The sequence below is a fragment of the Filicampus tigris genome, chromosome 1 (assembly GCF_054856515.1).
Source record: "Filicampus tigris isolate MCC_2025a chromosome 1, RoL_Ftig_1.0, whole genome shotgun sequence".
In the NCBI taxonomy this organism is placed as follows: domain Eukaryota; kingdom Metazoa; phylum Chordata; class Actinopteri; order Syngnathiformes; family Syngnathidae; genus Filicampus; species Filicampus tigris.
In genome coordinates, this window is record NC_141217.1 from 38232175 (window position 1) to 38249380 (window position 17206).

At 46.9% G+C, this 17206-nt stretch overlaps 1 protein-coding gene across 4 annotated transcripts in view; it reads left to right on the forward strand.

The window, feature by feature from the left end:
* arhgef25a (Rho guanine nucleotide exchange factor (GEF) 25a) overlaps positions 1-17206 on the forward strand; it is a 50925-nt gene that overhangs the window by 17863 nt on the left and 15856 nt on the right. For 2 of the 4 annotated variants that reach the window (XM_086038745.1, XM_086038761.1), the window contains 3 exons: positions 10635-10945; positions 11787-11900; positions 16178-16311. In XM_086038745.1, the coding sequence (XP_085894871.1) occupies positions 10635-10945; positions 11787-11900; positions 16178-16311 (559 nt within the window). Of the gene's footprint in view, positions 1-10449; positions 10552-10634; positions 10946-11786; positions 11901-16177; positions 16312-17206 lie in introns of those variants that run through there. The other 2 variants (XM_086038770.1, XM_086038753.1) reach the window with 2 other exon arrangements.

Genomic DNA, 17206 nt, shown 5'->3' on the forward strand with positions numbered 1-17206 from the left:
TGCCTTTTTTTTTTTTTTTTTTTTAAGATGCTTTTTGTTTGTCGAGCCCTTTGCCTCTTTGTTTGCTAAGCGCCGCGGCTCATTTTTTGGTCGTTTCCTGGCACTTTAAAATCAAATAAAGCCACTTTGTCAACGTCCTTGAGCAGAGTTTCTCAGCGTCGAAGCCTAAAGACACTCGGCTATTTTTTTTTTCTTTGTGAAAAATCGATTGAGACTTGACAGAAAGCAGCCCTGTTGGCAAAAGCGGGGGAAAATTGTGGCGACAAAAGCAGCGTGCCTTTTTATGTCTCAGCTGGGAGAACCTGTTTTTCCCATCAGCTTATAAGGCAGACTTGAGACATTATGGAAAAAGCAACCAAAATAGCTGAATTGAAGGTATGCTGCTGCGCTGCCGCGGCCCGACCTCGTGTACTGTTCGGAGATATTTTTAATCTTTGCCCCCGAGCCCACCCTGCACCTCGCCATCTCCCACCCGGCCACGCAGCTGTGCGACCAGCCTCCATATGACTTTGTGTCATTGCCTCGTGCGTGCAGGCAGAGGAGGGAGGGAAAGGACGAGGTGGCAACCGGGTGATCCAATCTTGAATTTTGAGATGAGTGTTGCATGATTTGTCGGTTTGGAATTTGAATAGCAAGTGGAGCATCAGGATCCTTGCATTAGCTTTCCCGTTTGGTCTCCTCCTCCTCTTCTTCCAGACTGTCCGGCAAAGAGCCAGTCAGCCGGTTATTAATGATGTCCTCCGCCCCCCCCCCCCTCTTTTTCACGATGTTGACTGTCTCCCTCTTTTTTGCTCAGCGTTTGCTTTTGCTCTCTTTGCCCTGACTTATTTCCACAGCTCCCGCGCAGCCCTCCTGCAAGCTCCTTTCCTCTCCCTGCAGGCTCTATTTGTTAATGTGAAAAGGAGGAGAACGAGGGAACAAATTATGAAACACAGGAGTGCATTCCATACCTTGTTTAGAAAGAATTCTCCCACAGCACAAGCGCCGAGAGCAGCCGCTTCTTTCAATTCTGACCCCACGTTGGCTCGCTGGATGTGAACGACTTTTATTTTATTTTAACTTTACATCACCGTTTTCGACTAAACCTTTTAATCAATTTTTTGTACAATGAGCAATACAATTTCCAACACGCTGAAAGTTACAGCAGCAGGTTATGTGATGACGTTTCACGCTTTGTACCAAAGGAATCCAACCTTGAAGAAGAAGAAGAAAAACAGGCACGATTAAAGTGTAGGCGCTGCTTTTGAATGACCTGATGGCAAACTGTTTTTTTTTTTTTCCTAGAAGAAAATTCATTGTTTCAAGAACTGAGGGTATTAGCTCAAAATCATGAAAGGCAGCCAGAAACATAAAAGTGGATGATCTTTGATTGGGACATTAAGGGCCACGTAAAAGGAAACAAGTAACATTACAAGAAAATAATCTTAATGCTATGAGAATGGATGTCATGTTACAGGAGAAAATATTGTCATTGTATAATGATACAGTCAATGTTCAACTTACCATATGAGAATAGTGTGAGACTAGTATACGCATTAAGTACTTCAATAGTTTTTTTCCCTTAATGATTTTTTTTCCTTTTAAGATTACAACTTTAATCTCGAAGACGAGGTTACTTTTTCTTGTCGGTGGCTTCCTTATATTTCTCCATACTGTACATCAAATAAACACGAATAGAAAAAAGAAGGGAAGAAATCGGATGTGCAAAGTTGCCATGAAAATATTTTGCTTATAAAAATCCAGTTTTAGGTAGCAGCACCTTGAAATCGTTTTGCGAACCTTAGCGAGCGAGCGCACCGTAGCGATATGAATTCAAGACTCAAAATACAAGTCATCAGCTCGCATTCAGTTAGTGCGGCGAGCCTTAATATGTAAGGCTTGACTATGTCATATTTCAATTCAAAATTCAGGTCATACTCAGTGTGGTGTTTGCGTGGCTCCTCCCCATGAAGGATTTTGTGCATTTGTATGACATCGTCTTCATGGCCTGAAGCAAAAGCGCTCCAGTGCCGGATTTGAAGTGAAGCAGTCAAAGGCTGACAGGTGCAGAGGATTTAGAATGTGAAACCAAGCCTTCTTTTGTGCTGGCAGTATTATTTCGCAAATAACAACAATCACGGCTGTTTCTGTATGAATATTGACGACGGGTCTATGCTAACTACCACACATAAAAGTGCCAAGTCTTGCGTTTGTGTCGGTTGTTATCGTTGTCTAATATTTTGTGCGGCTGTCCCTCACGTTCTCCTTTTGGGGCTTTGTTGCTATGGCGATAAGCAGGAAGTGAAGGGGAGAGCCATGGAAAGGAATGACAATATTTGTCTGGGAAGCCCATCATGTCTGGCTGAGAAGCGCACCCGCAGCGCAGCGGGGGCACATCTGCGGGTCGGTGTTCCACGTGCGGCTCTGCACCGGTGGTCTTCTCAAGCTCAGCTCGCTTCCACTGTGCACGACTTCCAAATTTGCGCCGGATGCTGACACCGCCGCAGGCGTCTGCTTCCACGTCATCGGTGAGCCGCCTCAACAATTAGACCTCAAAGTCGGCAGCCAACCCCTCCACATTTCGATGGCAAATTCCATCGCAGCCGCTAGAAAAATAGCAAAGTCGCTGAATACGAATATGGCAGAGGTGGGCATTTTTTACTCAAGTTTGCCGGTGCGTCATCCGTCAGCAGCCTGGATACCCGTCGGGTCACGCAGTGGCTAGAGGCCTTTCATGAATCCCAATGGGAAATATAATTCTACTTGCACTCCTAGCATCCATGAACAGATTGTGTTGCATTTCAGAGGTTCCTCATTTTAGTGGTGCGAGTGAGTCTCAAGTTGATAAACGTGCGCGCAAATACAAATGGGAGAAGTGCGAGTGAAAATCTGATAGCGCCACAAAGGCGGAATGCCGGCCGCACGGCCGCATGACCGAGTAGGCACCGCTCGGTCCCCGGCCTCAACACGCCCGCGTCCTGACGACCGCGCTTGCCGTTTGGAATCACAATCACCTTTCATTTTGCTCTGTGTTCTCAGCCCTCTCGGCCTTAATGGCAACCTTGTTTGCCAACGTGTGAGTCATTCGCGTTTCCTCCTGTCGTGTGTGACGGGATAATCATTATGGTGATCAACGGGACTGTGAGTAAAAGTGTGTGCGCGCTACCAACTGCTTCCCTTGCCTTCAGAGCAGAGCACCCCTGAGTAGTGTATTGGGCCCCCATCTGTTCTCTCACAAACACACAAGAGCTGCGACACCGATTTTAAAATAAGTCGAACAACAGCCGAATGACAGAACAATGCTGGAGTTGCATTTTCAAAGTTTGCATGGTTCCGATGTTCTTGCTCAAAAGCCTCACAATCCTAGAGGGTGGGGGGTGGGGGGGCGGGGGGGTTTAACCTATGTGCTCAGGGCTTATTATTCTGCTGCTTTGTTGGTCGCACAACGACACGAAATCGTCCGCCGACATATAAACACGTGTTGCCGCATTTCAAATCATCAGCTCATCGGCAAGCTCTGCAGAAGCCTGATCACAATCCTGATCATTTGACTCCGGATTGTTGGAGGAGGGTAACATCTAAAACCTACAGGATAGCCGTCCTCAAGGACCGGAGTTGTCCACCCCTGCTATAAGTCAACCTGTATTTGTTGACCTGTAGTCTGTAAATATGTTTTCTCAAAGGATGGATGTGTGTTTTGGGAATTAGATAGGCGTTAGGGCCTATTGAAAAAACAAACAAACAAACAAAAAAAAAGAAATTACTGGGCCATGTCAGCCGGCAATCGGGCGGTCGTTTGGGAGTTGTCACAAATTTGCCAATGGCCACCACACATCCTGACAGTGTGAGTGTCTTCGTAGACAGAGGGCCTCATGCAAGACTCTCTTTGTTGCTTCCCATTGCTGCTTTTCTTGCCCAGTTACTTAAGTGTGACCGTGTGCTCCTGGAAGCATGGCAGTGTGTCTACTCCAAAAGTGGGTCAGGAGGAGGACAGGAAATCTCGGTTCCCTTGTCTGTCTCTGTCTTGCTTATGCACAGACTCTCACACACACACACACACACACACATACACACACACACGCCTTCGTATCCGCAAAGGCAAAGTTTATTATTACATAAACAAGCATATGGCCATGATGAAGGGAAAAAACAGCGTGTTGAAGTAGGTTTGAAAAGAGCCGTGAACCCGCCGGTACTCTCCCCTTTTTTTTTTGCTCACTGATCCGAAATCCCCACTTAAGGTTTTAGCTGAGGTCATGACTCATATCCACACGTAACTGGAGTCAATCTATTTCTTTTTTGTTTTGAAAAAGTTTCCCGTAAACATCAACAAATGTGTGGGTGTGGGCGTGGGCGTGGGTGTGTGTGTGTGTGCGCGCGCACAGCTGACTGGGAGTCCTGCGGCGGATTGGAGAACATGTGGAATATACTGTTCGCCATCTCTTAATTGTTGACGGCGATCATTGAGGAGCAGAAGATGTTTCCGTGTGTGTCTCATGAAATACGGAAGCAAATCACGAATAATCATTTGTCGTCTCTTCACCTCAACATCAGTGCAGATTTCATTGACACAAAGGCGGTCTAATAATGCGGCGGCGGGGCAAAAGGATTTAAGGGGGGGGGGGCATGTCCAGCGCTGGCTGGGGTGAGGGGAGTGGCCAAGATGAGGCGTGAGGAAAGAGGAAGGGAGGGAGACCGCCCGTATGTATGAATCACAGGTCGACATAAATAAAACGGAACACACACGCACACTCCCTGGACAAAAATATGAGGTCACCCACTCCTGATAGATGCAGGAAACATTCGGAGTGTGTCAGTTGGGAATTTTCTTCCGTTCATCCACAAGAACATTTTTTTCAACAAAGCTCACCGATCCCGAACTTGAGGGAGGGCCCGCTGGCTCACATTCTCTCTTCCCGTTCATTCCGAATGCATTTGATGTGGCCGAACTCGCAAGTCATTCCACACCAAACAGGAAACTCTTCATACTTCATTTTTTTACCCCAAAAATGTTGGCAGTTCTATGCTTACGGCTTTGTGGGAACAGTTTAGCGGGAGCATCCATAAGCGCCTGGTAGCGCTCCGTTTAAAATCGGCACCGCGTTGCAGAAACTTGACATTAGAGTAATGCAGTAAAGAAGCAGCGACGACGTTATCAGCGAGTGGCACTGGCTCTAGAAAGAAGATCAAAGCCACCTAAAAAGTCAGTCAGTCGGTCAAAGTTCTTTCTCTAGTTCATAATCACAGAAACGTCTCAAAGGGCTCTCTGATCTTAGCCCCCAGGAGGGCAAGTTAAAAAGAATCATAATTTTTTTAAAAGAAACGACAATGACGTCATTGATGAGGTACTGCGATATGTATTACATTACAAAAAGTGGTGAGTGTGCAAACAGCTTCGGCCTTCAAACGCGACGGCTGAAATAAAATGTGTCACACATCATCATCCACTAAGCCAGTGTTGTCAACCAGTGTGCCATTGGAAATCATCCAATGGCAATTATTTTGACAAAAATACAGATTTAACTCATAAAAAGAAAACTTTTGTTAAACTTTTTTATTCCAACAACGTTTAGTAAATGTTCTTCCACTCCATGACAGAAGGTACATAATGACCCCCCCCCCCCCCCCCCCCCCCCGCATAGCCACTTTTTGTGAATGGTTTTGCTAAGTGCTGTTCCGTGAGATTTTCAACGATGTAAAATATGTACCTGGGCTCGATAAAAATTGAGAAAGCACTGCACTAAGCCATGCCAACCCGCTTCAAAGGCTCCTGCAACCTTCCCGGCGTGAGCTGGCTGATCAATTAGTCTGTAACCAAATGGAGACAATAGTTACCATGGTCCAAAGCCACAATTTTCTCCTCCTACTTATCATCTAAATGACATTCCTGTAGTCGTGTACTTTCGCCTGAGCCAGTCAAAGGTACTGAAACATTGTGGAGCAGTCAAAGTACTACAAATCGTCTTTTGCTTGGGACTGACAGCTGGTAATCTATAGAGTCCATCACAATAGCGTGCTGCTAAGTGCCTTGTTGTCTCCCATCCAGTCTGCGCATCCTCCTTTGCTGAGTGTCCATTTCCTCTGAGTGGGTGAAATGCAGTATAGCAATAAGTTGGCGGGCCGATGTTGTGTTACGGCTGAGCCTGCCATATTGCTGCAGCCCCCCACTTGTGGCGCGCAAGCGCTGCCTTTGACAGGCAGCGGCCCAGCCGGCCACGTTCGCAGCTGTGATGACGAGCATCTGCTCGCTTTGCTGGCCGCCCGGCCGCCCGCAACGCTGCCTTTGCCACGACGCAGACGTCCCACGTGGTCTTGCCGTGGACAAGTATGCTCCATTACCGCCGACGCTTTTAGCCTAATTTGTCCGCTCAGCAGCTCTCTTGGTCCAAGTGATCGATAATAAAGGAAAAGTGGGATCCGACAAAGCCGAGCGAACGCTCGCAGTCCATCCATCTCCATCCGCTCGCCCAAAGCTGTTTTGCTTGTGCGATTTGATGTTTGCTTGCTGTCCACTTTTCTAGCGCAAAACACGGCAGCTTTGGTTTCTTCAAACCTTTGTGACCCTCTGGGGAATATTCCGCCAGATATTTCCTCTCTCTTACATGACTGGGCAAGTCACTTGTTGATTAAATTGAGCACAATAAGTGGTTCTTTGACGCCACGGTGATGCCTGCTCACATGGAGTGACAACAACACCCGTGGTCCACTTTTGCCACGACTCCATCACACAAAACGCACTTCTGTGAAAAATGCGTGTTAGAAGTACAAACAAACTTCTGCTTGTGGTGTGCATGCTGACAGTGAACACAATGAGATGGCAAGTTTCAACTTTTGCACAGAAACCTTAACAATGTCTGGAAAAACATTGTTGTGTAATGGGAGTCATAAAATTGTATTGTGTAATACAAATGAGAGATGGGGACCAGACTAGGCATGGCCAAGAAAATCAAATAATCAATCAATTCATTGTTGGAAAATCGTGTCATGAAGCACCTGAGGCAAATTAGCCTCTCCGTTTTAGTGTCGAAGGAAGGACGGCATGATATCACATGTGGGTTGATGAGCGACATTAACTCCGCGGCGCAACTCTTCCGAGCGCCATCATCTGTGCTGACTGCGCTAAGCGCTAACTGATCAAATGGCCATCCCGAAACCCAACGTTTGTCTCTTGACGGTTAGCATCTCACTTGCGAGCGAGCGAGCGAGTGGGCCACAGCAACAGTCTTCATATCCAAATGAGACAAATGTTTGCAGTTTGGTGCTTGCCCTGCTGCTTCATAGCTGTCGCAGACGCTTTGGCTAAGCTGCCTTTACTAAATCACCGTGGCTAAGCTTTGCGTTGAAGCTCCATTATCGCAATGAATAGCGCTCGGCACTGCAGGCGGTATCAGCACACAGCAGGATCGATGGAGAGTGGGAAGCGCAATACCCCGCCAGACCCCCCCCCCCCTCAACCCGCCAATGTGGGCGTATAATGTAAAATAAGCAATGTAGCCACGTTGTCGGGGGAGCATGTTGCTGCGAGGGGGCGCTTGTCATTTCCCTTTGTGCTTTCCCGCTGCCGTGACTAAAAGCCTCCACAGACCTCACCACGGTACCGAAATGAAGGTTTCATAACCATACCGAGATTGGGCTTTGTCGGGTCAGCTGGGAAACTGCAGTTGCCATGGTGACAGATGTTGATGTGATGAATCGGGCCCATCACGTGCACGCCGTGTGTTATTCTGCGGTTTGGTTGCGCCGAAGAGCTTGACGCGTTCTCTCCACTTTGTGTCAATGGCTCGTTGAACAAGTGTCAGCCTCTCTTCACCTTGTCTGCTCTTTGGAAAAGCTCTCCGCCGATAGCTGGAGCTGTTTAGGAAAACTGTCACTGTTGTCTGTGGATCGCGACCCTTTCACCTCAGACCGGATGAAGCCATGCAGGGAAAGGCAAAGCTCAGGGCCCGGCCGGCTCATTGTTCCAGGTGAGAGAAGTGGTGGGCTGCTGCGAGGATTCATTTGCCACTTTGATTTGCATCTTTTTCCCGGGGACCCTCACCGATGGCGCTCGCTTCGCCGTCGTCTTTCCTCACCAATGACTTTGCTCAGATTAGAGAGGAAATGATGTCATCCTTGTGGAAAGATGCTGCCGGCAAACACAAATGATGTCTTATCTGAAATTGGGTACACTTTTCGATCATTGCATTGGGCCAAATGTTTCATAGATACTTCGATTTCATAATCAGGTGCGGAAAAGTTGTTATTTTAACTTGAATCGACTACTCTACAGTATGTATCCTTCCTCACCGTTAGGGCTGTCGTGCTCCAGTCCGGGCTTGTACTCTAATCCACACTCGACACGTTTTGTTGTGGACTCAAATTTGTCTCGGACTGGGCCATTGGTCTCGCAAAACATTTTTATTTATTTATTTATTTATTTTTATTTAGTTTAAATGTGTTTTTATTTCTGAAAGTTATAGTCCTCCTTCAAATCAAACTTGAAATAAGGTTTTTCTGCTGATCAAAATCGGTTAACCCGACTGTGAGCGCCAAAACATGCAATCTTTTTCTTTCAGTCAGCAGGTTCTATGAAATGTGATTTTTGCCAACCATTGAGAACTGGTGTTAGCCATAACATGTGAAAAAAAAAAAAACCACACACACACACACACATAAAGCAACCTGCAGATTCTGTAAGATGATTTCGGACACAAACGGCATCATGCCATCAAAAAAAGATTGTTTTTGGTGTTTATCTGCATTCACAGTTCATAAAGAAAAAAGGCTTCCATGCTGTCTAAGAAGAGTGTTGAGCATAATGACATTTCTCTACTTTTGTGGTTGTGAAAATAGTATTTTTCTGTCTCAAGGTTTACTCTTGATCTCATCCGGACTTGGATTTGGACTTGAACTCGGACCTTTGTGACTTGGACTTGACTTAGACTCGAGAAAGGGGGACTTGACTACAGCCAAATGTTTTTGGCTTACTGTTAAGTGTGCGGAATGCATCGGCAGTTCCATCCATCCACTTCTCCCGTTAGGGGGCGCGGGTGAGCTGGAGCCTTTCCCAGCTGAATTTGAGCGAAAGGCAGACGGCAGACGCCAATCAGAGAAAGACAATCATTCACACTCACATCCACACTGAGTGGGAAGTGAACTCACGCCGCCTAAACTTAAGTCAGCAAACCTCCACGAGGGGATGTCATGGTACTTTCTGGCATTTGCATACTTCACGCGCCAACTACTTGATCCACTATCTAATTACTCTACTGGAAATTTGAGTAAGGAGTTAGCCCAGCTTAGCTTGATCAAGCTCCTTTTCTCGGGCAACACACACGCAACAGCAGGCCCTTGCTCTAACATCCACGAAAGAATGTGATGTACTTGTATTGTCAAAAGGAGTCTTGACTCTGTGTTTGGACTGAAAAGATAATGGCTAAAAGTTTGATCTGCTTTCAGAAATCCTTAAAGGGGAAGCCACCCAAACATATTTTTTCCATGCAGGCCCACTAGTTGAAACACGACATTCCGATAAATATTGTGTTTGTGGAATAAGAGTTAATCTACCCGTTTTTAGCCATCTCTGGGGGCGGCCATTTTGTCACTTCTGTCATCTAAAAATGACATCACAGTTGCTCAGGGCTCAGGTAATGATCAAACACAGCTCACCTGTTTTTTAGAAGCTCAGCCATGATTGGTCGTTATCTGAGCCCAGAGCAACTGTGATGTCATTTTCAGTCGACAGAAGTGACAAAATGGCCGCCCACAGAGATGGCTAAAAACGGGTGGATTTTGCTGCTTAACTCATATTCAAATGCAATATTAATCAGAATGCCATGTTTCAATTTTTGGGCCCGCAAAGAAGATATTCTTGAAAAAAGAAGACTTGGGTTGACTTCCCCTTTAAAAAAAAAAAAACCTGCTTCAGAAACAGCTGGAAAATGTTTCTTCACGTGTAGGGCGTGATCGAGGGTCAAATCTCCGGTCAGGGCCAGTAAGATGGATGTGTGGCATGCTTGAACACACGCGCGGAGGAGGAACTGATCACATTCCGGCAGTTGAGTTTGGAGGGAATGCGGCAGGATGGACGTGGGGGACGAGACAATCAGAAAAGCAAACAGCCCGATGCAAACATCATTGTTGTTTTTTTGTTTTTTTTCCTTTGAATGAATCAAAGTGCAGTCGATGTCCCCTTCCCCGCCAATCTCAGGGTCACTTCCTTCGTACGAGTGGCATCACGGTGTCTCCGGCGCGTTGTGGTCATGGCACTGCATGTCTCCCGGGTTGAACTCAGCAAAGCATTCCTTCCCTACCTTTCCTCCCTCCGATCACAATCGGATTCGAGCTGAAAAGGCTCTGCTTCCTGTAAACAGCGGTCGGCTCACAGGAGCACAGCCGTGTCTTCGGGGGGCAGCCTATTTTTATATATCCACTCTTTGTTTTGATTTCTCCCTCACTTCCAGTCCTCCGGCCACCCCCGAGCGGCCGGCACCACTGCCCCGGTTTTTGCTCGAGTGGGCACTCGTAAAAAAAAAAAGCTCGTAGCGATGCCGTCTGATTGATTTACCGATTCGCGTGCGGTCAACATGGAGAGTAAGGTCACGTGCTGCCGTACCTTTGTGAACTCTCCGAGGCCCGGCGTGATTCACGTCTGCTCTCTTTTGCTCTTTCCACAGACTCGTACTCGGCAGCGGGCAGCGAGGCTACTAGCATCTCCACCTCTGTGGCGTCGCTGCCCCCGCTGGCTTCAAGCGGCTCGGCGCCCGGCTCCCCCGGCTCCAAGCGCTCGGTCAGCACCCTGAAGAAATGGCTGACCAACCCCGTTCGCAAGCTCAGCGCCGGGGCGGCGGCCAAAGGGGAGCGTCAGATTCGCAAGCTGGAGGGAAAGCCTCCTCCCCGTCCGTCGCACAGTCAAAGCCAGGATGTCGGCAGCTCCCTGCGGCCTGATGAGCCTCTCGCCATCCTGCCTGTCGCACACACACAACTGGTGAGCAGTCAACATGTTTTGTCTTTTGTGCCGTGCCCCTTTGGTTCAAAATATCGAGATAGGCACACTGGAGCATCAAGGGGACGATGGAAGATGCAGTCTGCTACTGATCGAGGAACGAACGAGCGGAAATGTAGAGTGAAAGGTTTCGCAATACCTCGCTGGCCAACGGCAATGGTCGTATGTGTCTTTCCCCTCTTTTCCATCTCTTGTGAGAATTCATTTGAACATTGAGCACATGAACATACATACATGGCGAATGATTTGTGCAAAGCAAGGTTTTGTCCGCGCAAAACACATTTTTGTATGGACCAAAATACGCTTTTGTGCAGAATATTTGCAATTACGTTGAGGTAATTGTGGCACAAATCCAACGCCATACACGGAGAGAAAGACAGCATTGTCCACATTCATGTTTTTTTTCCTTTTTGCATCATGTTGTCATGTATCAAAAAGCTGAACCTTGCTCCCAAACTCTGGTGGTTACAATGTGATGAATGATGCAGTAGGCTGTCTAGCTCCCCCCCCAAAAAAAGCCCATCTCTGTCTGGAATATTTCAATGCTGATTGCTGTGCTTGGCGAAAGGTCAATTGTGGTGATATTTACTGCGCAAGGGAGCTCAACTATTTTTTTTTTAATTGGCTTTGTGATTGTAGACCTTTGAACAAATACATTTTATGTGATCTTAACAAACATATTTCATATACATTAAGATCATAGCAGGCACGCTGGGAAGTGAGCTGGAAGTTAAACCGCCCACGTACACCTCAATCGACGGTGCCTGCTGAGAACCCGCGACACTGTTTTGTCTGAGCCGCGGATGCGTGTGTTTGTGTGCAGCAGGAGTGGAAAGATGGCCTGGCGAGCCCCGAGGATCTGTCGCCGGCGACGCTCCAGTCCCCCGCTTACATAACCGATTCGCTGATTGGCTGCACGTCTCTGCCTCACACGCAGGTCTGTCTCGGGGAAGTGCTCCACCTTTGAACACTTTGTAAACCAAACCAAATCAAAGCAGAAGCTGCGCAAGCGGCCTGCACGGGTTTCGGCAAACAGTTGCAGACTTAGCGTTTGGAAGGTGGTCTATTCTGAGCGAGGACACAGTCAGGCTCTTTGTCTCCATGGGCCTCGAGTAAAATGTGCAGTGACTAACGCCATCGCTGGAGGCGGCGCTCATTTATGAAGCAAAAACAACCAGTGCGGCACAAAGGCGAACGAAAGACAGACAAATACGCGACCGCACTGAAAATGTTGATCACCAAAGACATGAGAAAGTCTGAGCAAATGAATGCAAGGCTCTTGCCACAAAGAGACGGCAATTGATGACAATCTCGTGACGCCGATTCCCTTACCGATACTGCTTTTCAATTTGATTCCTGATCGATTTTCATCGGGTGAGGGAATTCAACAATACAAATGTTTTTCTTTTGTTTGCTTAACTCAACTTTGAACAGTAGATTCAGCATATCCATTTCTGTATTGTTAAAAAAAAAAAAAGAAAGGCAGGTAACTTAGTTTCTCAAAGTATCTCAAGGGACCAAAATGTTGAATTCAGTTTTTGTGTACCTTACAGTATATTAGGATAAATTTGGAAATTGTCCACTTGCACTCTTACTGGGCCAGAGAAAAAGAATATTTTCAAAACCAACAACTTGAAACTGAGAACATTCAAATGAGAGCTTCTGAGTTTCATCATTTCCGCTAAGATATCAGCTCTCTCTTTTAGCTAGTGGAGAGATGATTTCCACTGGATACATTTCCCAATATGTGACACTTTGCCCACTAATATTTGGGAATACGTACACAACTCATTTTGTATTGCAGCAGGTCCAAAACGAATCGACACATAAAACAAAGAATTTTTCTGTTTAAAAAAAACAAAAACAAAATAAAAGAACATTTGACCCGCTTTCGCAAAATATCTTTGCCGTTTCATCACTCTGCCCTTGGTGTGAGGCCCAAAAAGGCGGAGAATGACGTGCTTTAAGGGGCCACACCAACTGCCAATGTTAAAGCATTTTTTTTTTTCCGAAAAGGGTCGCTAAGGAATTGCTAGTCAAGCAAATCCACAATTCCTAATAATGGAATTACCGGGAACTGAAAAAGTAACCCAGCAGTTGTCGATGCCACACACAGGGAGGGCCACGGGGAGCAACGTTAGGGGGCAACCGTGGGACGCGTGACTCAAATTCACAACGTTCCCAAAAATTCATGCGGATAGGTGAATAGGAAACAGCACAAAAGGCTGAAAAATGACCCCGCGAAGGAAAAATGCATGCGCAACAAGAATGCTTCATGTCTCCATCAAACATGCCAGTCCACAGTGCCTGCTTGCATGCAGCCAGTGAAAAAACAAAAAAGATCTGAGCGCCGGCGGCATAAAAGACTGTAATTTATGTCTCAGCAACACTTCAAAAGACCCTAATAAGATTACATCAGGAGGGTGAGGTCAGTGCTTTGGTGTGTGTAGTGCCAATCTTTCAAGAAGGAGAGAGCGGGAGAGGTGGAGGTCGATTCAATTATGTGCCGCATCCGTCATTTTACGGCCGCGCTTTTCTTTTCGGTCTCTTTTCCTCTCCTCCAGTGAACGTACATGCAGCATGAACGCATTGTTGCTTTTGTTCTTTTCAACACGCTATTGTCTCTCTAATCTAATCCCTCCACCTCCCCTCACGCACACACACACACACTGCTCGGCTAGCGCGTGGGGTGTAATGCTTATTGTTTCTCGGTCAGTGGAACATTCTGCTATTGGGCTCTTAAAGGGGAGGTCAACCGAAAACATTATTTTTTTCAAGAATATGTTTTTTGCAAGCCCACTAGGCATTGTGATGAATATTTTGGAATAAGAGTTAAGACACCCGTTTTTAGCCATCTCCGTGGTCGGACATTGTGTCACTTGTGTCGACTGAAAATGACATCACAACTACTCAGGGCTCAGATAACAACCAATCACGGCTCAGCTCCAGAAAACAAGTCAGCTGCGATTGGGTACCTGAGCCCTGAGCAGTTGTGATGTCATTTTCAGTCGACACAAGTGACAAAATGTCCGACCCCAGAGATGGCTAAAAACGGGTGGATTAACTCTTAATCCACAAACGCAACATTAACCAAAATGCCCTGTTTCAACTAGTGGGCTTGCATAGAACACATTCATGAAAAAAAACACGTTTGTGTTTATTCCCCCTTGAAGCAGCGTGAGCAACAAAAACCCGGAAAGAGGAAGTTGTCACAACGGATGACGAATCTTGAATGGTTTCCTGAGGAACAGGCTGTCCAGTCATCTTGACCCGCATTAGAAGACATCAACAATAGAATGTTTCACCCGGAAGAAAAAAGTGTCACCGTTATCGGGAGATATCATCGGAGTCGCCTTTGGCTCGCAGGGGGTGCTGACAGCAAAGTGGCATCAAAAGACATTTTTGCACACTGTGACATAATGAGAGCATTTGAAGCCAACGTTTCCTTCTGACAGGCTCGTCTTTCTTCCAAGGGCAATTATCGGTGCTACCACCAACCACCCCGAACACAGATATTCGAATGACTTCATCCTATCTGGACCGCATGCATGATAAACGCTTTAAAAACAGACTGAGCCAGGACCACCTACGGGACGGTACGAGCACCGCCAGCCAGACATAACAGTCGCCATTGTCGTTATTTCGCCGTCGCACAACTTGAGGGGAAAATGGCCGTTTTCGCATCAACCTTTAACGATTTCAACACGCTTATGGCGAAGGAAGTGTTGTAAAGGTTTGTCTCAGCGGGTAGAGATTCAACCTTCCTTATTTATGGGCTTCCTGGCTGAAAAAAAACAAAACACGCACCCAAGAGGGACGGGGATTCTTCTTCCTGTGGGCTTGGCCACAGCACATCTGGATGTGATCAGGGCGACCTGTCAGCCTGGCTGAAGCGCTCCTCGCGGGGCAAAATCAGCCAGGGGAGTCCACGTCTCCGTGGAGCCTCTCTGTCGACCCCCCCCACCTCGCATCCCCCACCCCCACCACACACACACACTCTTCAGAAGAAGCTTATGCGCGAGAGAACTACACAAACAGTGTCCTGTCCTTCTTTTCTTCTTAAAGAGCCACATGTATAAATGATTTCCAAGGGATTAGTTGTGTATTTCTGGCAGGAGGGGTGTGCGCAGGTTTGTTTGTGTCGTGTTTACACTTGGGAGGCTCATCTTGACTCGAGCGATGGTTCACACGGATTCGGGCGAAGACGGACAGCTGTACATTTAGCTTTATGACGTATAACATAAACAAGCCCGTGTCTAAAAATAGAGGAATCATTTTGTAATCGGATCATTTCTGTCGCAGAGAAACAAGCAGTGTGCGGTGTTGAGTTCACAGCGATTTGCACATGCTACTCCTGGCCTCTCTGTTTTGCTCCAAAGCATGCAAAGGAGGCGCCAGGATAACAATTACAGCTGCGATCAAAAGTTTACATACATTTGTAAAGAACATACTGTTACGGCTCTCCCGAGCTTCCAGTTATTTCTGCAAGTTGTATTTTTCTCGGATAGAGTGATTATATCAGATCCTTCTTTATCACAAAAAAAAAAAACATTCATCAAGTTCTATACCCGAGAAATATCAGAGTTGTAGAAATAGCCGGAACCTCGGGAGAGCCAAGACATAACGTTCTTTTCAAGTGTATGTCAACTTTTGATCACAACTGTAGCGCAGTCGATCACTTCAGCTGCGACCTTAGTTCCGCTCTCGGTGCATTTGCGGCCGAGGACGGGCGTGTTGTCGCCAATGCCGCATCCCAAATCAAAACGTACACTAGTGGTGATGCATGGCGTAGGGGCTGCAATTGTAAACAAGAAAATCACATTTATGAAGTCATCAATCGGCAGCGTTGTGCTCTGCTGTGATTGTTTGGCTCGTTCTCCGAAGTCCAAACTCAATCAAGCGCCTTCGCGGCTTCATTTGTCACCTGCGCCGCTCACTTTTCATGCTTATCGCCTCGTCCTCTTCCTTCCATCGGGATGCAAGCGCTGTTGACCGATCTATGAGAGCGACTATCTGCGTCAGATCTTCTCATCACTCAATTCCTCATGTGTCGCCGCTGCTTCCCGTCACCTTAGCAACCGGCGTCATTATCGCGCACCGCCTGCTCTCGGTCGCCCGCTCGTGCGCATTATTTGCCACGTGATGCCACAATAATGGGGCGCCGGCTTTCGGTTTCCACTTCTTCTGATTGTTTCCCTGTGGCTGCGTCCTCAGGACACTCTGGACACTCAGTCTACCTCTGTTGTGCCAGATGACAGCGGCTCCATCCTAATGGACGACACCTGCAGTCAATGGTCGTCAGCGGCTGACACGGAAGAGGAACGGAGGAGCGCCCTGGAGAAAAGCTTGTAGGTCTTCCATTCCAGATCCAAACGCAAGTTGGTGTCACGACTCAACGGCAAATTTTTCCCCTCATAAGTGTCTTTTATTTTGCTTATCGGCAAAAACAGCATTTTACCAGATAATAAGACGTCTGTCAATGTGACCGTTATTTCAAGACAAGCCTTTGGAATGGTAAACTGCCTTTTATTCCTTGACTAATTGTCTACACCTGACACATTTGTGTCATCTTAAAACATGCCGAGACCTAAACAACAAACGCTGCTTGTGCAACATGGATTTTACACGTGGATCGATTGGTCATGCCTGCACGCCACTCTGCAGGCACGAGCAAGCGACCCACGCTTCATCCATACGTTGCATTCGGCTCGGGAATCGAAATGTCACTGCAATATGTCCGCCGGTGTTTTCATTAAGTGAGCGAATCACACATGTTCCACCACTGAAGGGCTGCAAATCTTAAAGCGAATGTCAACACAAACATATTTTTTCCAAAATTGTTCTATGCAGGCCCACTCGTTGCAACACGGCTTTCTGATTAATATTGTGTTTGTGGAATATGAGTTAAGAAGCAAAATCCACCGGTTTTTAGCTATCTCAGGGGGCGGCCATTTTGTCACTTCTGTCCACTGAAAATGACATCACAGTGTCTCAGGGCTCAGATAACAACCAGTCATGGCTGACCTGACCTGTTTCACGGCTCAGCTTCAGAAATGACAAAATGGCCGCCCCCCTGAGATGGTTAAAAATGGGTGGATTAACTCTTATTCCACAAACGCAAAATTAACCAGAATGGCGTGTTTCAACTAGCGGGCTTGCATAGAACATATTCTTGAAAAAATCATGTTTGGGTTGACGTCTCTTTAAGCAAGAAATGCTCCCACCGCACGGCTTCTTTTCTTG